At 43.5% G+C, this 23,395-nt stretch overlaps 1 protein-coding gene across 1 annotated transcript; it reads left to right on the top strand.

Moving 5' to 3' along the window:
- The first annotated feature begins 354 nt into the window (after positions 1–354).
- Positions 355–22,836, top strand: LOC140723625 (ribonuclease inhibitor-like). The gene is made up of 11 exons (XM_073038199.1): positions 355–455; positions 5,482–5,569; positions 9,175–9,341; positions 11,976–12,147; positions 12,246–12,311; positions 19,068–19,387; positions 20,618–20,823; positions 21,770–21,856; positions 22,020–22,190; positions 22,345–22,512; positions 22,677–22,836. Exons 2-11 carry the CDS (start codon positions 5,560–5,562, stop codon positions 22,762–22,764), a joined length of 1,455 nt encoding a protein of 484 aa, XP_072894300.1. The 5' UTR covers positions 355–455; positions 5,482–5,559; the 3' UTR covers positions 22,765–22,836.
- The last annotated feature ends 559 nt before the right edge of the window (positions 22,837–23,395 follow it).

Below are 23,395 nucleotides of genomic sequence, written 5' to 3'. Positions count from 1 at the left end.
TGACTACCGGAAAGCGGAGAAATTTGTACAAGAATTACCTGATGTCCAGGAAGAGGACTAAAGAATTATAGAAATGAAGTGGACTAATGATGAAGACTGAAATAAGGTTGGACTTGACGGACATTTATAAGGAAAACAAAAATAGTTGAGTATTAATTGGGAGTAGAGACATTAATTATTTTTTTTTTCTTCACTAACATTTTTTTTGCGGGGGAGCTGGAGGAGCTCCTGATCGATGGCTGCGAGTTTCACGTGTACAATCATGGCGATTGCCATGACCTGTAAAATGGGGGGGGGGGGGGTAATGTTGTGTTCTTTTTATTCGCAACGTTAATGGGGGGTATTTTGTTTTTTTTTCCCTTATATATTAGTTACCTTTTTTCTATTTTTCTTTTTTGTCTGGATGGTTGGGAAGAGACTCATAGCAACATGGAGAATTTCAAAGAGTTCCCAAGGTATTATGAATGATTAATTTACTTAGTTTTTTAAGTTTTAATGTTAATGGACTTAATGGACCTGTGAAAAGAAAAAGAGTTTTAACATATATTAAGAAAATGAAAGGAGATACAGCTTTTTTACAAGAAACACATTTAACAGAAACAGAACATAAGAAATTAAAGAGAGATTGGGTTGGAAATGTCATTGCAGCTTCATTTAATTCAAAATCGAGAGGAGTTGCAATTTTGGTTAATAAAACTTTACCAATTAAAATACAAAATGTAGTAATTGATTCTGCGGGGAGATATGTGATTATACATTGTCAATTTTTTTCAGAATTATGGACTTTTATGAACATTTATGCACCAAATGAAAATGATGCAAAATTCATACAAGAATGTTTTTTGAACTTGACTGATGCACATGATAAAATATTAATAGGTGGAGAGTTTAATTTTTGTTTAGATCCAGTTTTGGATAGGTCAAATAAAGTTGCTACAAAATCAAAAGTAATAAAACTAACTTTATCATTAATGAAAGATTTAAACCTGATTGATATATGGAGAAAAATTAATCCATGAGAAAGTGATTATTCATTTTATTCAAATAGACATAAAACTTACTCAAGGATTGATTTTTTTATTATCAAAACATATTCAGGATAGAGTGAAAAGTGTGGAATATAAAGCAAGAATACTGTCAGATCATTCCCCCTTGATAATGACAATGATAATGATGGATAAGGAGGAATCGATCTATAGATGGAGATTTAATTCAATTTTATTAAAACATAAAGATTTTTGTGATTTTATGAAAAAACAGATTCAATTTTTTTTGGATACAAATTTACATTCAGTTGAGGATAAAATTATTATGGGAAGCGATGAAAGCATATTTAAGGGGTCAGATTATAAGTTATACATCTAAAATTAAGAAGGAATACATGGCAGAAATAGATCAATTGGAGAAAGATATCATAAAGTTAGAAAAAGAATCTCAAAGATATATGACAGAAGAAAAACGAAGACAACTTGTTAATAAAAAACTACAATATAATACACTCCAGACATATCGTACAGAAAAAGTAATTATGAGAACTAAACAGAAATATTACGAATTAGGTGAAAGATCACATAAGATTCTTGCTTGGCAGTTGAAAACAGAACAGGCTTTTAAAACAATAAATGCAATTAGAACAAGTGTAAATAAGGTTACTTATAAGCCTTTAGAAATTAATGAAACTTTAAAAAAATTTTATACTGAACTATATCAATCAGAATCACAAAATAAGACTGCTGAGATAGATAAATTTTTATCACAAATAACCCTTCCAAAATTAAATTTGGAAGAACGAAGGATTAGATATGCCCTTTACATTAAAAGAGGTTGAAGAATGATAACTTTATGATCACTTCAGAGTAATAAATCCCCAAGAGAAAATGGTTTTCCTCCTGAATTTTATAAAACACTTAAAGATTTATTAATTCCTCCTTTTATGGAATTAATATATCAAGTGGAAAAATGCCTATTTCTTTGTTGAATACAGATTATAAAATAATAGCAAACATTTTATCTAATAGAATATCTAAATATTTACCAAAATTAATACATATGGATCAAACAGGTTTTATTAAAAACAGACAATCAATGGATAATATAACCCAGTTACTTCGTATCATTCATTTGGCACAAAAAAAGAGAGGAAATGAGTGTGGCAGTTGCTTTGGATGCAGAAAAAACATTTGATAGATTGGAATGGGATTTTTTATTTAAGGTATTGGAAAAATATGAGTTTGGAAAAATATGAGTTAGGGAAATCTTTTACACAATGGATTAAAACCTTAAATACTAATCATCAAGCTAAAGTAGTTACAAATGGTCAGATTTCAACACCATTTTGCATAACGAGGTCAACTAGACCAGGCTGCCCATTATCACCTGCTTTATTTGTATTGGCAAAAGAACCATTAGCTGAATTAATCAGAACAGATTCAGACATTGGGGGCTTTAGCGTTAATCAAGAAGAATATAAGATTAATTTATTTGCTGATGATGTTTTGATTTATTTAACAAACCCATTGCAATCTTTGCAAAGATTATCTTTTAGATTGGAAGAATATGGGAAAGTATCAGGGTATAAAGTAAATTGGGATAAAAGTGAAATTTTACCCCTTACCAAAGGAAATTATAATCAATGTTGATTAGTAACTCAATTTCGATGGTCAATGAATGGGATAAAATATTTAGGTATTAGAGTTGATAATGATGTAAAAAATTTATATAAACAAAATTATTTGCCATTATTAAAAAAAAGAGGATCTTGATAAATGGATGATGTTACCAATAACATTAATAGGTAGAGTTAATGCTGTAAAAATGAATATATTTCCTAGATTGCAATATTTATTCCAAACTTTACCAATACAATTACCTCAGAAGTTTTTTCAAGAACTGAATAAATATGTAAGGAAATTTCTTTGGAAAGGAAAGATGTCAAGAATATCATTGGAAAAATTGACATGTAAATTTGATTTAGGAGGGTTACAACTTCCAAATTTTAAGAATTATTATAAAGCAAATCAACTTAGATTGATTGCATCTTTTTTTTTGATGAAAAAAAAACCCGGCATGGATTAGAATAGAATTAGATAAGATAGGAGAAAACATACCAGAAGATTTTATATATAAATGGGAATCCAAATGGATACGGGAAAAAAACAGAATCTCCTATATTAAGACACTTGATTGATTTATGGAATAAGGTAAATATGGATGATGAGATAAAGAAATCTTTATTAGCAAAAAGAACTTTAATTCAAAATAGGCTTATTCCTTTTACAATGGATAATAAACATTTATATAATTGGTTCCAAAAGGCGATTAAATATATAGCTGAACGTTTTGAAGGAGGTATATTGATGTCGTTTGATCAATTAAAAAATAAATATAAAATATCAAACAACACTCTTTTCTGTTATTTTCAATTAAAGGCTTATTTACAAGAAAAGCTGGGTCAAACAATGTTGATGCCAAAACCTAGTGAAATAGAAATATTAATTCAAAAAGGAAAAATTAAAAAAATTACATCTTGTATGTACAATTTGATTTAAAAACGGACAATTAAATCAGGAATTCATAAATCAAGACATAAATGGGAATCTGATTTGAATGTTAAAATAGATGGAAAAAGTTGGTCAAGATTATGTTCTGATAGTATGATAAATACAATAAATGTTCGACTTAGATAAATACAATATAATTTTTTACATCAATTATATATAACACCACAGAGAATAAGTAGATTAAATTCAAATATGTCTGACCAATGTTTTCGATGTAATCAAGAAATTGGTACTTTTTTACATTCTACTTGGTCTTGTTTTAAAATTCAACCATTTTGGATAAATCTGAGACTTTTATTGGAACAAATTACTGGAGTACAACTCCCACATAGTCCAATATTATTTTTATTAGGAGATATTGAAGGGACAATACCAAAACTTAAATTGAATAAGAATCAGAAAAAAATTATAAATATTGCATTGGCAGTAGCCAAAAAAGTTATCGCAGTTACTTGGAAATCTGATTTATATTTAGCTATGGATCATTGGCATAATGAAATATATAGTTGTATTCCACTTGAAAAAATTACATATAATCTAAGAAATTAATATGATATATTTTTGAAAATTTGGCTCCCATACCTACGAAAGATGGGATTAAATACATAGGTCCTTTGAAGATAAAATTATAAAGTAATTGGGGAAAGTAAAAATAAATATTAAAATTATTTTGAACTCCATGGAGCATGTGGGGATCCTCCGATATCCAGGCAATCTTTCTCTTCTTTCTTTTTTTTCTTTCTTTAGATAAGGGTTAAGGGGGGGAGGGTTAATATTATTTTTCTTTTTCTTACTATTTTATCATCACATTTATTCTTTGTAATTTTCTAAACATTTAATAAATAAATAAATTGGAAAAACAAACAAACAAGGTGACAGTATGCAGCCTGGTCATACTCCTTGCCAAATCTTGAACCAGTTTGTTGTTCTGTGTTGTTCTAACTGTTGCTTCTTGATCTTTGTACAAGTTTCTCATAAGGCAGAACAGATGTCCAGGTATTCCCATTTCTTTAAGGATTTGCCATAGTTTATTATGGACCACACTGCTGAAGACTTTAGAGTAGTCAATAAAACATAGATAAATACTTTTCTGAAATTCTCGCGATTTCTCCATTATCCAGCGTAGGTTAGCAATTTGGTCTCTGGTGCTTCTGCCTCTTTTAAAAGCAGCTTCTATCTGGCAGTTTGTGTCCAATATATTGCTCGGGTCTTGCTTGCACAATCTTTAGCATTACCTTTCTAGCACGTGAAAACTTTCGGTAATTTGAACAACACTTTACATTTCCGTTCTTCGGTATTGGGATAAAAACGGATCTTAATCCAGCCTAAAAGTCATTGTTGTTTATATTTTCCCAGATCTGCTGGAAAATTGCATGCAACATTTTTACAGCATCACCTTTTAGAATTTTTAACAATTTTACTGAAATCCTGTCACATCCTGCAGCCTTATTATTGGCAATGCTTTCTATCACCCATTCGACTTCACTTTCCAGAATGCTTGGCTCTAGATCGATGAGGGAGTCATTGCAGGTGTCTTCGCTGTCGGATCTTTCTGCAATTCTTCTGTGTGTTCCTGCCGTTTCCCTTTGATGTCCTTTGCTTCTGTAAGGTCCTTCCCTTCTTTGTCTCTACCTATGCTCATGTTACATGAAATGTTCCTTTGATTTCTCTAATCTCCTGCAACAGATCTCTTCTTTTTTTCCAATTCTTTTGGCTTCTTCAGCTTCAGTGCATCGCTCCTTTAAGTAAGTTTCCTTATATTTCCTTGCTATCTTCTTGAAATTTGTGTTCAGTTGGAGGTCTTTGTACCAATCTCCATTTACTCCCTGGAATGTCGGAGAGTGAGCAGTGACCTTACAAAAGTGTTTTAAATTTGAAGGACAATGCAACTGAATCATACTTTTTCATTTGTGTAATTCAGGTCATTGCCAGCAGGTGGGGCTTGCTTCCACCCGGACGTCAGACAAGCAGACGGTAATCAACCAACAACAGAGTCAGAATGGACACAGGTATGCTCACTGGCCTCTTTCTCATTAAAACTCTGTCATCATGGTACACGTGTAGTCAAATCGTCAATAATTCAGAGGGATAAACTTGGGCGATAAAGGGGCAGAGATAAAGTACCATCAAACGGGGTCATTGTTCCAACTGGTAAAGCGTCCATGAGCATTGGAACAATTCACCAGGTCCAGCGCGGGGACCTAACGAGGGGAATGGTCGAATCACTCCCCTCACCACACAAATCTTCACCTGAGTGAAAGGAGAAGGAGCCCCTGAATAAGGTGGCTGTGGGTAAAACTTAGACAGGAATACAACAACGGGCAATGTAACAGTCGAGGGAACAGATAGGATTTCCGTCAGCATTTGGTATGCCCTGATGTGGGAAATGCCTCCGACAGCCATTGAGAGAAACAGATGTTGTTTTATGTTTGGAAGGGCAATGTTGAATTCTCCCCAGATTAACGGGTTGTTGCACAATGGAGGTGAGGGGAGTTCCCGGTGTCTGTTTTCTGTGGCCGAGTTAAAGAATGTTATATTGAGGGAGGACGGGCTGGGTGCAGGAGACAGTTAACAAGTGAAGTTGTACACAGGGAATCTGGGGGGGGGGGCGGGGGCACTACTGAAGCAATGAAATGTCCTTGGGGAATAGGATTAAAGTAAAACAAAATAATAAGTGGAGAGGACACCATACAAAATGCTGGAGGAACTCAGCTGGTCAGGAAGCATCTACAGAGAAAAAATAGCCTTCAACGTTTCGGGCTGAGAATCTGTAAATTGATTTCAAAGTCGTCTTGGGTACATAAAATGGAGTCAGCACTAGAGGAGCGTTGTTCTAGCTGAAGGTCTGCGACCAGTCGTGTTAGCAAGGATCACTGTTTCGCCATGTGTCGTGTGTGTGAATCAAATAGGTTAATCATATGATATACTGGGTGGACTTATTCGTTGATTTACAGAGTTGGAGGAGTTGAATAAATTTGGGACTGTTGTCAACGTGTTCAGCATCCAGTTAGAAATAGGAACAGAGAGTCACCAAGTACAGATAATTCAGGTAAATGTGAGAAGCTGCATTTTGAGAAATCAAATTCGCGAGCAATGTGCACAGTGAATGTTGGGAGCCCTGGATCACTAGTCACATCAAAGGCCTCCTAAACCAGAAGAAGAGGGCCTTTAAAGATGGTGATCGGTTGGAGCTAAAAAGAGTTCAGAAGGAACTCAGAGTACAGATAAGGGGGGCAAAGGAGCAATATAGGAGGAAGCTAGAACAAAAGCTGCAGAAAAAAAGCATGAAGGAGGTGTGGGATGGGATGAAGATCATCACCGGATGCGGTGCAAAGCGGGGGGCAAACATAAGTGGAGATGTGGAGAAAGCGAACCAGCTGAACAACTTCTTCAATAGGTTCGACAGCACAATCTCACCCTCACCGCAGAACTCCACACCAGGCTTACTTCCCTCACAGGAAAATAGCCACTCACAGGAGACCTTGCCCACGCCCAGGATTACGGCTGCACAGGTGGAAGGTCAACTGAGGAAGATCTGTACCAGCAAGGCGGCTGGACCGGATGGAGTTTCCCCACGATTACTGAGGGCCTGTGCGACTGAGCTGGGAGAACCACTACAGCGCATCTTCAACATGAGCCTGGAGTAGAGAAGAGTACCCAGACAGTGGAAAACATCCTGTATTGTCCCGGTACCGAAGAAACCACAACCAAAGGAGTTGAATGACTTCAGACCTGTTGCCTTGACGTCGCACGTGATGAAGACCATGGAGCGGCTGATAATACAGAATCTGAGGCCACAAACCAGGCACGCCCGGGATCCTCTTCAGTTTGCGTATAAGGAGAAGGTGGGAGTGGAGGATGCTATCACGTATTTGCTGCACAAATCCCTCTCTCACCTAGATGGGGTCAGTGGTGCTGTGAGGATTACATACCTGGACTTCTCTAGTGCCTTTAACACCATCCAGCCCAAGATCTTAAAGCACAAACTAACGGAGATGGGAGTAGACTCTCACATGGTGGATTGGATAGTGGACTACTTGACAGATAGACCTCAATATGTGCGGTTGGGAGACTGTAGGTCTGACACGGTGGTCAGCAGCACAAGAGCGCCGCAGGGAACCGTACTCTCTCAGGTCCTGTTCACCCTGTACACATCAGACTTCCAATATAACTCGGAGTCCTGCCATGTGCAGAAGTTCGCTGATGACACGGCCATAGTGGGGTGTGTCAGGAATGGACAGGAGGAGGAGTATAGGAAACTGATACAGGACTTTGTGATATGGTGCAACTCAAACTCCCTGCGTCTCAATATCACCAAGACCAAGGAGATGGTGGTGGACTTTAGGAGATCTAGGCCTCAAATGGAGCCAGTGATCATTAATGGAGAATGTGTGGAGCAGGTTAAGACCTACAAGTATCTGGGAGTACAGTTAGACGAGAAGCTAGACTGGACTGCCAACACAGATGCCTTGTGCAGGAAGGCACAGAGTCGACTGTACTTCCTTAGAAGGTTGGCGTCATTCAATGTCTGTAGTGAGATGCTGAAGATGTTCTATAGGTCAGTTGTGGAGAGCGCCCTCTTCTTTGTGGTGGCGTGTTGGGGAGGCAGCATTAAGAAGAGGGATGCCTCACGTCTTAATAAGCTGGTAAGGAAGGCGGGCTCTGTCGTGGGCAAAGTACTGGAGAGTATAACATCGGTAGCTGAGCGAAGGGCGCTGAGTAGGCTACTGTCAATTATGGAAAACCCTGAACATCCTCTACATAGCACCATCCAGAGACAGAGAAGCAGTTTCAGCGACAGGTTGCTATCGATGCAATGCTCCTCAGACAGGATGAAGAGGTCAATACTCCCCAATGCCATTAGGCTTTACAATTCAACCGCCAGGAGTAAGATATGTTAAAGTGCCGGGGGTTGATTGTATTTAATGTATTTAAGTAAACTACGTAAGAACTTTTTTAAAGCTATTATTAATGCTTTTTGAGAGAGTGATTTAGATGCATATCATATTTTTACTGAGTTAAGTATTGTATGTAATTAGTTTTGCTACAACAAGTGTATGGGACATTGGAAAAAATTTTGAATTTCCCCATGGGGATGAATAAAGTATCTATCTATCTATCTATCTATCTGATAATAAGATCGATGTACTGTCGGGTCTTGTGATGGGTATGCATAGCTCCCTGAAGGTGGCAACACAATTGGTAGTGTGCTAACGATGAGTTGAGGTATTTTTTAACGTTAGACTGTAACTGGATACACGTTGGTTAAGAGACCATTTCAGTATTGTGCACAAATCGAGAATGATGTGGAGGGTCTGTACAGGGTGCAGACGAGTTTCACCACAAAAACCTGAGGTAACAGGTTTAAGTTTAGATGGTAAAGTTTAAAGGGTATTTAGGATGCATGTTTTCCACAGAGAGTGATCGGTGTCTGGAATGAGCTGCCGAGGGAGAGACTGGAAACAGATACTCAGCAGCGTCTGGGAGGCGTCTGAACTCATGAGTAGGCCGGGAACGGAGGGATATTGACCGTGTTCCTGAAGATGGGATTGGTTTAAATTGGCATCGTGTCTGCATCCGCATGGTACATCTACTATTTTATGTTCTATGACAGATCTGAACTCCGCCATCTCCGCCTTCCTGACAAATTGTGACGAACACCAACTGTTCCAGTTGACGAGATTCTACATGGAGCGACTGGAGCAGGCGATTGAGGAGGGTGTGGAGGGAGTCGGTTTCATGTTAACTCATGATCATCATTTCAATGAGCGAGAGTATCACGTAAGTGGAAGGGACATAGACTGAGTGTAGATTCTACTGAATCAATCACAGACCGACAGAACCGGTGTAACGGCACCTCTGGGCAGTGAAAATCCTGTAATGCTTGTGGTGAACATCAAGAAAAGAATTTTCATCTGCGAAAACCCTGAACTTTTATTAACCAATACAAGCCTCTCTCCAGTTTTCTGATCACATTCATTTATAGACAGATTAGGATACAGGCAATGATTGAGAGGTGAATTTAGTGATGTGACACTTGACGGACATTGCAAGTGGACAGAGAACCACTCTACACCACTCAGTCTGACATCACATCATGTTCCCAATGTTCGACATTAATGGCCATTCACCAATCTGTGTTCTCCTGATGACCGACGGGTTTCCCACAAATCAAATGTATAGTGACATATTTCTCAGCTCATTCTCAGTCTACCTTCAACCCTATTTTCAACTCAAGCAACACTGACCCGTCTCTCATTTGAACTGCTGACCCTTTCTTTATCAATATCCCAACATGCCTCATGTTTCTGTTACCATCTGTTCCTTGTGACTTCCAATTTGAGTTTGTAATTACCACAGCATATACTGTTAACATGGGAAGTGCAACATTAGTGCCACTGAAAATATTCTTAACATCTACAGCTAACATAGAATTACAAAGAAACAGCTTTCCAATGGTCCTCGTGCTACTGGAGTGCATTCACCTACTGCCACCCAGAATGAATATTAGTGAAGAGCCAGACACCATACTGAGCACGACATTCCACGTGAGGCAGCTGACAATTTCAGTCCAAACTTCTTACTCAACATTCCCACCAGTCGGGTTTGGTCTGTCACACACGCACAATAGTCCTGAGTTTGCTGGCTGCTCCTCACTGCCAGTTTCCAGCTGTTGGCTGGCACTGGACCCCTCGTGGAGCCTGGCAGTGAAGTGTGAAGCTGCTGCCGTTCACCAGGGATTACCCTGGCGAAAATCAACAGTGACCCGGCCATAGTTTCACCTAGTCATAGTCAACAAACCCTACAGTACAGCAACAGGCTCTTCTGCCCATCTAGTCCACACCGACCTATTATCTGCTTAGTCCCATTGATCTGAACCCGGACTGGAGACGTCCATAACTCCCCCATTGAATAAACTTATCCAAACTGATCTTAAATAATCAACTCGAATGTACATCGACTAATTAAGATGGCAGCACGTTCCGCGCTCTTCAGCAACCTCTGAGTGAACAAGTTCCCCCTCATATTGCCTTTCACCTGTTATCATTACCCTATGATCTCTAATTCCAGTCCCACCCAACCTCAGTAATAAATGCATTTTCGCACTAACTCTCTCTATACCTTTTATAAACGTGTATATCTCTGTCACATCTCTCATGGTCCTCCTACACTCTATGGAGTAATGTCCTAGCCTATTCACGCTTTCTCTATATCTCAGATCCTCAACTCCTGGCAACAATCTGTATTTTATTCTGCATTCGTTCAATCTTATTGATATCATTCCGGGAGGTAGATGTACACATTGCTTCAAATTAGCCTCTGCAACATCAACTTCGACATAATATTCCAACTTCTGTATTCAATATTTTGATTTATGAAGCCCCATGTCCAAAAAGCTTTACAACGTCATCTACCTTCGACAACACTTTCAAGAAATTTTGGATCTGTATCACTTTGCAGGATCTCATCACACTTCCTACTCTTGTCATTGGTACCAACGTGGACCAAGACCTGCTCATCCTGCCCTTAAGGAAGTTTCAGAGTCGATATGAGATATCACTGACCTTGGCAAGACACCATCCAAAAATCCTGTTCTCGTAAATAGAATCTCCAGTCTGTTCTCCTGACCATTGAATTCCCCCTGTCAGTGCAGATCAGCAATTCTCATCCCTTCTGAGTCACAAAGCCAAACTCAGAGCCAGAGGCATAATCACCGTGGCTTTCCTCTGCGAGACCATACCCCGAAACAGAAATCCGTATACCAGTTACAAGGAGTTTCCTGTAGTGGCTGCCTGTTCCCTTCCCCCTCCTGACAGTCACCCAGTTTCCTGTGTTCTGCGCCTTGGGTATAGCTCCCTCCCTGTAAAGTCTGTCAGTCAACCTCTCAGTCTCCCGAGTGATCCGGGGTTTATCCAGCTCCAGCTCCAATTCCTGAGCACAGTCTGTAAGAAGCTGCAGCTGGATGAAATTCCCGAAGGTGCAGTTGTCAGGGACACTGGAGGTCTCCCTGACTTGCCGCACCCTGTAGGAAGAGCATCCCACTATGCTGCCTGGCATTCCCACTGTTCTAACAGTGAAACAGAGAGCGGAAATATTACCCAAGATCTACCTAAATCCTCCGCCTCTCCTCACTGAACCCTCTCTGACACAAAGCCTCAATAACCTACCTATCTCTGGCTCACTCACACTATGTCTGCTCCTTTTAAACCTTGCCAAGTGGATAAGTACCCCGCAATCTGTGGCGTTCAGAAAGTCATCACTGGCCACGCTAACTTCTTTTAAATTCTTTTTCCTGCTACGAACAATTGCTGTCAGTGATCTGTGACGAGCAGAATGTGCTGGGTCAGTCCATGTTCAGGGTAGATTTGAACCCATCCCTCCGCTCCTCAATATATTCCCCATTGTTCATTACAGAGCGTGACTGACCTCGCGGAGAAGGGAAAACGAGCGGGCGCTTCCAAACTCCTCCTGGATCTGGTGATGGAGAAGGGCTCCGGGGCCCGGAGGGTGATGTGGGAATCCTTTGTGAAACTACATCACCATTTACCGAAGCTGAGCAGAATATTGAAGGAAATACGGGAACGAGGTACGGTGAACAGTACACTGTGTGTTACAGATATAAATGCTGATGAATTTACAGTATTACACAGAACAGACTTCATGCAGGTTAATCTGTTTGAACAGGTGACGGCCAGTTCGCCTACATGGACACTGAGCGGAGTTTATCTGAAGTGCCCGCGCATCTGAAAGGTAAGAGATGGACTGGAAAGCTCAAAGCCTTTATTTCACTATGAGAGTCTGAATACGTCTCTTTAGAGGCCTGTTTAGAGACTGTCAGAGTCTGGGAGACAGGTTTTTGTTGTTATTTCACTCTGAGAGTCTGAATACGTCTCTTTAGAGGCCTGTTTAGAGACTGTCAGAGTCTGGGAGACAGGTTTTTGTTGTTATTTCACTCTGAGAGTCTGAATACGTCTCTTTAGAGGCCTGTTTAGAGACTGTCAGAGACTGGGAGACAGGTTTCTGTTGTTATTTCACTCTGAGAGTCTGAATACGTCTCTTTAGAGGCCTGTTTCGAGACTTTCAGAGTCTGGGAGACAGGTTTCTGTTGTTATTTCACTCTGAGAGTCTGAATACGTCTCTTTAGAGGCCTGTTTAGAGACTGTCAGAGTCTGGTAGACAGGTTTTTGTTGCTGTGGCTGGAGGACAGGAAGCAATTTGCATTTGTCACAACACCCGGCACCTTCCCGGTCTCGGGATCTGTACCCGGAGGCCTCTGTGAGTTTGATAAACAGACATTCCCATCGGCCTCTGTCCTGTTGCAATCGCTGTACCTACCTCTCCACCTATCTTTGTATCATCCGCAAATTTTGCCACAAATACATTTATTCCATCATCTAAATCATTGACAAACAATCTGAAAAGCCGCGGTCCCAATACCGATCCCTGCGGAACACCACCAATCACTGGCAGTCAATCAGAAAAAGGCCCCTTTTATTCCCACACGCTGTCTGCTGCCTGTCAGCTATTCCGCTCCACCTGCCGGTATCTTTCCTGTGACACCATAGATTTTTATCTGGTTAAGCAGGTTTGTGTGCGGCAGCTTATCAAATGCTTTCTGAAAATCCAAGTAAATGGCATCCACTGACTCTCCTTTGTCCAGCCTGCTTCTTACTTCCACCGTGAAATCTAACAGAACCATTGCTAACTTATTTTGTCATTAGTCTCAAGTACCTCGAAACCTCAACCTTAATTAAAGACTCCAACTCTTTCCAATCGCCGAGTTTTAGCTATCTGGCCTATAATTTTCCTTCTTTTGCCTTTCCCTCTTTTAAAGACTAGAGTGACAATAGCAATGTTCCAGTCCTCCGGGACCATGCCCGAATCAAGTGATTCTTCAAAGATCATGAACAATCCAACCATCATCTCTTCAGCAACCTCTCTCAGATCTCTGGGATGTAGTCTTTCTGGCCCAGGTGACTTTGCACCTTAAGGGCTTTCAGTATGCCGAGAACTTTTCTCTTTTGAAATAGCAATGGCACTCACTCCTACTGCCTGTCACTCGCAGACCACTGCATGCTGCTAGCGTCTTCCAGAGTGAAGATATATGCAAAGCACACATTAAGCTATTCTGACATTTGTTTGTCCACTATTACTATCTCACCGACATCATTTTCCAGTGTTCCACTATCAACTCTCACCTCCCTTTTACTCTTCATATAACTGAAAAAAGTGTTTATTATCCTGTTTTATATTATTGGCTTTTCTGCCCTCACATTTCATCTTTTCCCTTCTTATCGCTTTTTTAGTTGCCTTTTGTTGGATTTTAAAAGGTTTCTATTCATTCAACTTTCCCTCACTTTTGTTATCTTGCATGGCCTTTCCTCGGCTTTTATGCAATCCTTAACTTCCTTTGTCAACCATGTTTGCCGACACGTGACACTTGAGAACTTCTTCCTCCGTGGGCCATACCTATCCTTCAACTTGTGACCTATTCCCCGAAGCTTCAACCATCTCTGCTCTGCCGTTATCTCCACTGGTATCCTTCTCCAATCTACCTGGGAAAGCTTCCCTCTCGTGCCTCTGTAATTCACTTTATTCCATTGCGATCATCTCCGCTAGTATCCTTCTCAAATCTACCTGGGAAAGCTTCTCTCTCGTGCCTCTGTAATTCACTTTATTCCATAGCGATCATCTCCGCTGGTATCCTTCTCCAATCTACCTGGGAAAGCTTCCCTCTCGTGCCTCTGTAATTCGCTTTATTCCATTGCGATCATCTCCGCTAGTATCCTTCTCAAATCTACCTGGGAAAGCTTCTCTCTCGTGCCTCTGTAATTCACTTTATTCCATAGCGATCATCTCCGCTAGTATCCTTCTCCAATCTACCAGGGAAAGCTTCTCCCTCGTGCCTCTGTAATTCACTTTATTCCATAGCGATCATCTCCGCTAGTATCCTTCTCCAATCTACCTGGGAAAGCTTCCCTCTCGTGCCTCTGTAATTCACTTTATTCCATAGTGATACTGATACCATAAGTTATGCTTCTCCCTCTCAAACTGCAGTATGAATTCACTCATATTATGATTACTACCAGTTGAGGGCTCTTTTACATTAAGCTCCCTTATAAGATCCGAGCTATTACATAACACCCAATCAAAGACAGAATTTTCCTGAGTAGTTTCAAAAAAACTAGTTTGTTTGATTTTCGAATTCCCCGTGCATATTGAATTATGTCATCACCTTGATGACACGCCTTTCCCAGCTCCCTTTGCAATCTCAACCCCACACCTTCGCTACTATTTGCAGGCCAAAATAAGATTTTTTTAAACCCCTGTAGTTTCTTATCTCCACCCACAAAGATTCAACATTCTCTAACCCTATGTAACCTCTTTAACAAGATGTGATTCCATCTTGAACCAACACAGCCACATCACCACCGCCTATGCCTTCCTGCCTGTCCTTTCGATAAGATGTAAATCTTTTAACGTTAAGCTCCCAGCTATGGTCTTCTTTCAGCCGCGACTCAGTGATGCCCACAACATCATACCGACCAATCTCTAATTGCGCCAAAAGTTCGTCCACCTTATTCTGAATGTTGCGTGCATTTAAATACAATGCGTTTAGTCCTGTATCTCCGCCCTTTTGAATGTTGTGGATGCGGTACAATTGAACAGTTTGCTCTGTCTGTATGTGAACCCAGTCATTGGCTTGTCCTTCCTTACATTCATGTTAAACCCATCATCTACTTGTAAAACTGCTGGTTCATCCACAGCTCTATCGTCCTAGTTCCTGTCCCCCGGCCAAAACACTCCCAACAGCTCCAGTAAATCTGCCCGCAAGAATATTGGTCCTCATCGTCCTAGTTCCAGTCCCCCGGCCAAAACACTCCCAACAGCTCCAGTAAATCTGCCCGCAAGAATATTGGTCCTCATCGTCCTAGTTCCAGTCCCCCGGCCAAAACACTCCCAACAGCTCCAGTAAATCTGCCCGTAGGAATATTGGTCCTCATCGTCCTAGTTCCAGTCCCCTGGCCAAAACACTCCCAACAGCTCCAGTAAATCTGCCCGCAAGAATATTGGTCCTCATCGTCCTAGTTCCAGTCCCCCGGCCAAAACACTCCCAACAGCTCCAGTAAATCTGCCCGTAGGAATATTGGTCCTCATCGTCCTAGTTCCAGTCCCCTGGCCAAAACACTCCCAACAGCTCCAGTAAATCTGCCCGCAAGAATATTGGTCCTCATCGTCCTAGTTCCAGTCCCCCGGCCAAAACACTCCCAACAGCTCCAGTAAATCTGCCCGCAAGAATATTGGTCCTCATCGTCCTAGTTCCAGTCCCCCGGCCAAAACACTCCCAACAGCTCCAGTAAATCTGCCCGCAAGAATATTGGTCCTCATCGTCCTAGTTCCAGTCCCCCGGCCAAAACACTCCCAACAGCTCCAGTAAATCTGCCCGCAAGAATATTGGTCCTCATCGTCCTAGTTCCAGTCCCCCGGCCAAAACACTCCCAACAGCTCCAGTAAATCTGCCCGCAAGAATATTGGTCCTCATCGTCCTAGTTCCTGTCCCCCGGCCAAAACACTCCCAACAGCTCCAGTAAATCTGCCCGCAAGAATATTGGTCCTCATCGTCCTAGTTCCAGTCCCCCGGCCAAAACACTCCCAACAGCTCCAGTAAATCTGCCCGCAAGAATATCGGTCCTCATCGTCCTAGTTCCAGTCCCCCGGCCAAAACACTCCCAACAGCTCCAGTAAATCTGCCCGCAAGAATATCGGTCCTCATCGTCCTAGTTCCAGTCCCCCGGCCAAAACACTCCCAACAGCTCCAGTAAATCTGCCCGCAAGAATATTGGTCCTCATCGTCCTAGTTCCAGTCCCCCGGCCAAAACACTCCCAACAGCTCCAGTAAATCTGCCCGCAAGAATATTGGTCCTCATCGTCCTAGTTCCAGTCCCCCGGCCAAAACACTCCCAACAGCTCCAGTAAATCTGCCCGCAAGAATATTGGTCCTCATCGTCCTAGTTCCAGTCTCCCGGCCAAAACACTCCCAACAGCTCCAGTAAATCTGCCCGCAAGAATATTGGTCCTCATCGTCCTAGTTCCAGTCCCCCGGCCAAAACACTCCCAACAGCTCCAGTAAATCTGCCCGTAGGAATATTGGTCCTCATCGTCCTAGTTCCAGTCCCCTGGCCAAAACACTCCCAACAGCTCCAGTAAATCTGCCCGCAAGAATATTGGTCCTCATCGTCCTAGTTCCAGTCCCCCGGCCAAAACACTCCCCACAGCTCCAGTAAATCTGCCCGTAGGAATATTGGTCCTCATCGTCCTAGTTCCAGTCCCCTGGCCAAAACACTCCCAACAGCTCCAGTAAATCTGCCCACAAGAATATTGGTCCTCATCGTCCTAGTTCCAGTCCCCCGGCCAAAACACTCCCAACAGCTCCAGTAAATCTGCCCGCAAGAATATTGGTCCTCATCGTCCTAGTTCCAGTCCCCCGGCCAAAACACTCCCAACAGCTCCAGTAAATCTGCCCGCAAGAATATTGGTCCTCATCGTCCTAGTTCCAGTCCCCCGGCCAAAACACTCCCAACAGCTCCAGTAAATCTGCCCGCAAGAATATTGGTCCTCATCGTCCTAGTTCCAGTCCCCCGGCCAAAACACTCCCAACAGCTCCAGTAAATCTGCCCGCAAGAATATTGGTCCTCATCGTCCTAGTTCCAGTCCCCCGGCCAAAACACTCCCAACAGCTCCAGTAAATCTGCCCGCAAGAATATTGGTCCTCATCGTCCTAGTTCCTGTCCCCCGGCCAAAACACTCCCAACAGCTCCAGTAAATCTGCCCGCAAGAATATCGGTCCTCATCGTCCTAGTTCCTGTCCCCCGGCCAAAACACTCCCAACAGCTCCAGTAAATCTGCCCGCAAGAATATTGGTCCTCATCGTCCTAGTTCCAGTCCCCCGGCCAAAACACTCCCAACAGCTCCAGTAAATCTGCCCGCAAGAATATTGGTCCTCATCGTCCTAGTTCCAGTCCCCCGGCCAAAACACTCCCAACAGCTCCAGTAAATCTGCCCGCAAGAATATCGGTCCTCATCGTCCTAGTTCCAGTCCCCCGGCCAAAACACTCCCAACAGCTCCAGTAAATCTGCCCGCAAGAATATCGGTCCTCATCGTCCTAGTTCCAGTCCCCCGGCCAAAACACTCCCAACAGCTCCAGTAAATCTGCCCGCAAGAATATCGGTCCTCATCGTCCTAGTTCCAGTCCCCCGGCCAAAACACTCCCAACAGCTCCAGTAAATCTGCCCGCAAGAATATCGGTCCTCATCGTCCTAGTTCCAGTCCCCCGGCCAAAACACTCCCAACAGCTCCAGTAAATCTGCCCGCAAGAATATCGGTCCTCATCGTCCTAGTTCCAGTCCCCCGGCCAAAACACTCCCAACAGCTCCAGTAAATCTGCCCGCAAGAATATTGGTCCTCATCGTCCTAGTTCCAGTCCCCCGGCCAAAACACTCCCAACAGCTCCAGTAAATCTGCCCGCAAGAATATTGGTCCTCATCGTCCTAGTTCCAGTCCCCCGGCCAAAACACTCCCAACAGCTCCAGTAAATCTGCCCGCAAGAATATTGGTCCTCATCGTCCTAGTTCCAGTCCCCCGGCCAAAACACTCCCAACAGCTCCAGTAAATCTGCCCGCAAGAATATTGGTCCTCATCGTCCTAGTTCCAGTCCCCCGGCCAAAACACTCCCAACAGCTCCAGTAAATCTGCCCGCAAGAATATCGGTCCTCATCGTCCTAGTTCCAGTCCCCCGGCCAAAACACTCCCAACAGCTCCAGTAAATCTGCCCGCAAGAATATCGGTCCTCATCGTCCTAGTTCCAGTCCCCCGGCCAAAACACTCCCAACAGCTCCAGTAAATCTGCCCGCAAGAATATTGGTCCTCATTGTCCTAGTTCCAGTCCCCCGGCCAAAACACTCCCAACAGCTCCAGTAAATCTGCCCGCAAGAATATTGGTCCTCATCGTCCTAGTTCCAGTCCCCCGGCCAAAACACTCCCAACAGCTCCAGTAAATCTGCCCGCAAGAATATCGGTCCTCATCGTCCTAGTTCCAGTCCCCCGGCCAAAACACTCCCAACAGCTCCAGTAAATCTGCCCCCCTCCCCACTGTTACCCTCTGCAGGGTTGCACAGTTCAGCAGAAGCTGAGCACTGAAAGCAGTGAAACCACCCGCTCCACACAACACTCTCCTCTCCAGAATCACGTGTGCACTTGGTGCTCGCTGGAACACCGGGAATCTGCAAACTACCAACAGAGGGGAGAGTGGAGCCTTTAACAGCGAATCTGAATCAGATCAGAAATGTTTCTGGGCCATCGTTCATTTTCAGACACTGTAATCTCTGATCACCCGATTTCACCCAAACAGTGTCTTTAACGAGTATTTTTTTTTATTAAAGAAAATATGTTGTGAGCTCCATGTTCATCAGATCAGGCATTGACAACCTATTTCTATCCGTCATAAGATGTTCGAAGGAAACACATGGAGACTCTGCGGGCAAAAACTGAAACACTGAGAGTGAACACGATCCTGATGAGGGAGAAGGTGAAGGTTTTCCAGCTGGTTGATCGATACGCTGAGCTCACGGTCATTTCTACTGTTCGAGATCGGACACTGGTGGAACATGAGCTGCTGGCAAGAGGCAGAGACCACGAGCTGTGGAGAGAAAAAGATCTCCGTGGTAAACTGGAAAAAATCCGGACTGATCAGTTATTCAAGGAGAGCTTTGTTCAAAAATTGAAAAGATCTGTCTTTGGAAATAAATCCGGGATGTCCGCAGCAGTGGCCGGAGTCCCAGGGATCGGGAAAACAACAATGGTACAAAAGATTGTTTATGACTGGGCCATGGGGAAAATATACCAACAATTCCAGTTTGTCTTCAGTTTCAAATTCCGGGATTTAAACATCATTAATTGCAGAATAAACATAAAGGAACTGATTCTGGATCAGTATCCTTACTTTGGGAATATTCTGAGAGAGGTCTGGAAGAATCCAGAGGGATTGCTGTTTATATTTGATGGTTTGGATGAATTCAATGAAAAAATCAATTTTGCTGACAGCCGGAGAGGCACAGAACCTCAGTCCACATGCACAGACCCTGAATTCAAGTGCAAGGTGTCTGACATTGTGTACAGTTTAATCCAACAGAAGCTGCTCCCAGGGTGTTCAGTGCTGGTGACGACCCGTCCCACTGCATTACATTTATTGGAAAAGGCGGAGATCAGTACCTGGGCTGAAATCCTGGGATTTTCTGGTGAGGAACGGAAGGAATATTTCATCAGGCATTTTGTAGATAAAATGGTGGCGGCAGCTGTTTTCAAACACATGAAGGAGAACGAGATCCTGTACACCATGAGCTACACCCCCTCCTACTGCTGGATCCTCGCTCTGACACTGGGCCCCTTCTTCACACAAAGAGTCGTGGACCCACAGCGAGTACCCAAGACCATCACCCAACTGTACTCGTACTATATTTACAACATCCTGAAAAACCACGGCCGTGAGATTGAGAACCCCCGTGATGTGTTACTCAGGGTTGGTCAGATGGCCTTCAGAGGAGTGTCCGGGAGGAAAATTGTGTTTACAGATGTAGATTTGATCAAGTACAATCTGCAGCCTTCCCAGTTCCTGTCCGGGTTCCTGATGGAGCTTTTGGAGAGAGAGGATTCTGCCCAGAGTGTGGTGTACACATTCCCACACCTCACCATTCAAGAGTTTGTAGCTGCAGTCGCACAATTCCTGAATCCACATCCCGGGGATATCCGGAAATTCCTCACTGAAGCCCACAACACGACAGATGGGCGATTTGAGGTATTCCTCCGTTTTGTTGCTGGTCTCTCCTCCCCAATGACAGCTCGGGGCCTGGAGGAGTTTCTGGGTCCATTTCCTCATCAAACAACCTGCCAGGTGATTGACTGGGTGAAGGAGGAGGTTAAACGTCAGATTGGAAACTCAGAGAGTGAAGATGGTAAAAGGAGCCTCCTGAACACATTGCACTACCTGTTTGAGTCACAGAATCGTGGACTGGCTCAGGTCTCACTGGGATCTGTGGAAACACTTGCATTCAGTGGAATGACACTGACCCCGATTGACTGCGCGGTCCTGTCTCATGTCATCGGACTCTGTGATACAATAAAACACCTCAACCTGGAGAACTGCCGCATTCATTGTGAAGGAATCCAGCGGCTGGGACCCGGGCTGCACAAGTGCCAGGAGTTGAGGTAACTTGATTTATTTTTCACTCTGAATTGTGAAACTGTTCCATTGTGTTGTTTCAATGTAAAGGAACTGGGATAAAACTGTAATAAATCAGATTGTGAAGAATTGTGACAAATGCTTAGTGAAAAGTGGCCATTGGTTTAATGGTTTTAAATCACAGGAATGGCTGCCTGTGTTTCCCGCTTCCTGTGGCACGTCCATTGACAATATTTCTTCTCACTGTTACTGACACCCAGACCGACACTGACTGCAGCAGGTGGGTCAGAGATTCACACTCCCTTCCCGGTGAGGGACAAGAGAGCGTCAGCAGACCGTCTCAGTGAGAAGGAAAGAAGTACCATTGTAAGATTGTCCTCCCCTGCCCTTCCCCGTGTCTATCACCATCCTGTGTGACTGTGCTCACTACCAGATACCCAGTCCCCAATGCGTGCATCTCCTCTCCCGATTGTGGGCTTCAGTTCAGACTCAACCCTCCCGTGCAATCTATTTCTGCATCGTCTCATCTTGTGGGATTATCTTTTCCCATCAGCATCCTCCTGTGGGACCTCTCATCCTCATCCCCCTTCGTCCTGCTGATTCTGTCTTGCTAGCTCTTTTCCTTAGATGGAGTCTCTTCTATTATCTCCCATCGACATATCCTCATTCACAAATCTTCCTCACGGTGGCACTTCCTCCCACACTTCAACCCTAACACATCAGGAACAGTTTTCTAACCATCGGGAAATTGGACAGAATATGTTGAGTTTACAGGGTCACACCGACTGACTAAATTACTGACATTCGGTGAATACCGTGGAGCTGGTCAGTGAGGGACATTGACAGTGATGGGAACTCCGATCAGTGATTTACTGAAGGGTTTAATGTTTCCTGAAATATCCGAGTGAGAGAAATTCCCCCAGACCCATTGTTTGAATCACTTTGTTCATCAACTTGTTTATTTTTGTTTAGCCTTGGTTGGAATGAACTGGGAGATTCAGAAGTGAAACTGGTGTCTGCGGCTCTGAGGAACCCCGAGTGTAAAATACAGAAACTGGGGTAAGTACCAGACTGTGGGAGATTGTGTTTACAGTCACTGGGTGTCTGACACTGAACATTAATGTGATCAGTAATTGTGTTACTGATAAACACTGGGGATTTTTACCGTCTCCTGTCTCTCTGTGTCCATCACCCTCACTCTCTCTCTTTCTCTCATCTCCAGGTTGTGGGGTGTCGGTCTCACAGATTCTGGTGCCGAGGATCTCGCCTCCGCCCTCAGTACAAACCCATCATTGATGGAGTTGGACCTGAGTGCTAATAAACTGGGTGATTCAGGAGTGAAACTGGTGTCTGCGGCTCTGAGGAACCCCGAGTGTAAAATACAGAAACTGGGGTAAGTACCAAACTGAGGGAGATTGTGTTTACAGTCACTGGGTGTCTACACTGAACATTAATGTGATCAATAATTGTGTTACTGATAAACACTGGGGATTTGTACCGTCTCCTGTCTCTCTGTGTCTTTCACCCTCACTCTCTCTCATCTCCAGGCTGAGGGATGTCGGTCTCACAGATTCTGGTGCCGAGGATCTCATCTCTGCTCTCAGGACAAACCCATCACTGAGGGAGTTGAGCCTGGGATGGAACTCGCTCACAGACCGATGGGTCCCCGCCCTCCGCCGCCTCATACTGGCCCTCCCGAGTCTGCAGCGGATAGAGTGAGTGTTTGTGTTAACGTTCAATCTGATAAAATGTCAGCGGATCCGTGGGTTTCCTGGTGATATTTGTCTGTGAGTGCTATTGAAACAATAACCCCGGTCCCCTGTTACTGACACTGTTGTGAAAACTGTTAATTTCATCTTTATTCCTCCATCTGTTTCAGGCTGCTGGGGAATCAGTTTAGAGAGACAGGGAGGAATGAACTGAGATCTCTGCAGGAACCCAGACCTGGATTGACCGTGCATCTGTGAACATCAGAATGTGTTAACATCACAGGGTCAGACACAGGGTGAAGCTCCTTCCACACCATCCCATCACACACTCCCGGGTCAGACACAAAGTGAATCTCCCTCCACACCATCCCATCACACACTCCCGGGGTCAAACACTGTGTGAAGCAACCTCATACCATCCTATCACACACTCCCGGGGACAGACTCAGAGTGAAGCACCCTCCACACCGTCCCATCACAAACTCCTGGGGACAGACACGGGGGAGGATGGGGGTGGGCAGAAACGAGCAGGGGTATACAAATGGGAATCATAACCATAGCAGTTAACAATCAAATTTGACTTCTAGGCTCGAGAAATAGCCCAGGATGAAATCAAAGTTGAGGATAATTCTGGAGAACGGGACTCCACCCCTTCCCGTCATCTCCCACGGTCCGCAGTCCTCACAGGACGCCGTCCGTTCCCTTCTACTCACACGGACCGTGATCCCAAACAAATGCCATTCTTTCCCATTCATTCCCACTATCGGCACTGCCAATGAGACCACCCCTTCCCATTCACTCCACTCATCCGCATTCCTAATGGGACGCATCCCTACTCATTCGCTTGCATCATCCATACTTCCATTGGGCCCCGCCCCATCTCATTCAG

This window comes from Hemitrygon akajei, unplaced genomic scaffold, assembly GCF_048418815.1.
Source record: "Hemitrygon akajei unplaced genomic scaffold, sHemAka1.3 Scf000121, whole genome shotgun sequence".
Classification (NCBI taxonomy): domain Eukaryota; kingdom Metazoa; phylum Chordata; class Chondrichthyes; order Myliobatiformes; family Dasyatidae; genus Hemitrygon; species Hemitrygon akajei.
Note: the sequence above shows the minus strand (reverse complement) of the source record. Positions and strands in the feature narration are given on the sequence as shown.

Excerpts from the sequence above, each read along its gene's own strand:
- LOC140723625 (XM_073038199.1), top strand. Across the intron at positions 12,148-12,245 it reads GAAGGAAATACGGGAACGAG|GTGACGGCCAGTTCGCCTAC; the intron begins GTACGGTGAACA and ends CTGTTTGAACAG. Across the intron at positions 20,824-21,769 it reads CACAAGTGCCAGGAGTTGAG|CCTTGGTTGGAATGAACTGG; the intron begins GTAACTTGATTT and ends ATTTTTGTTTAG.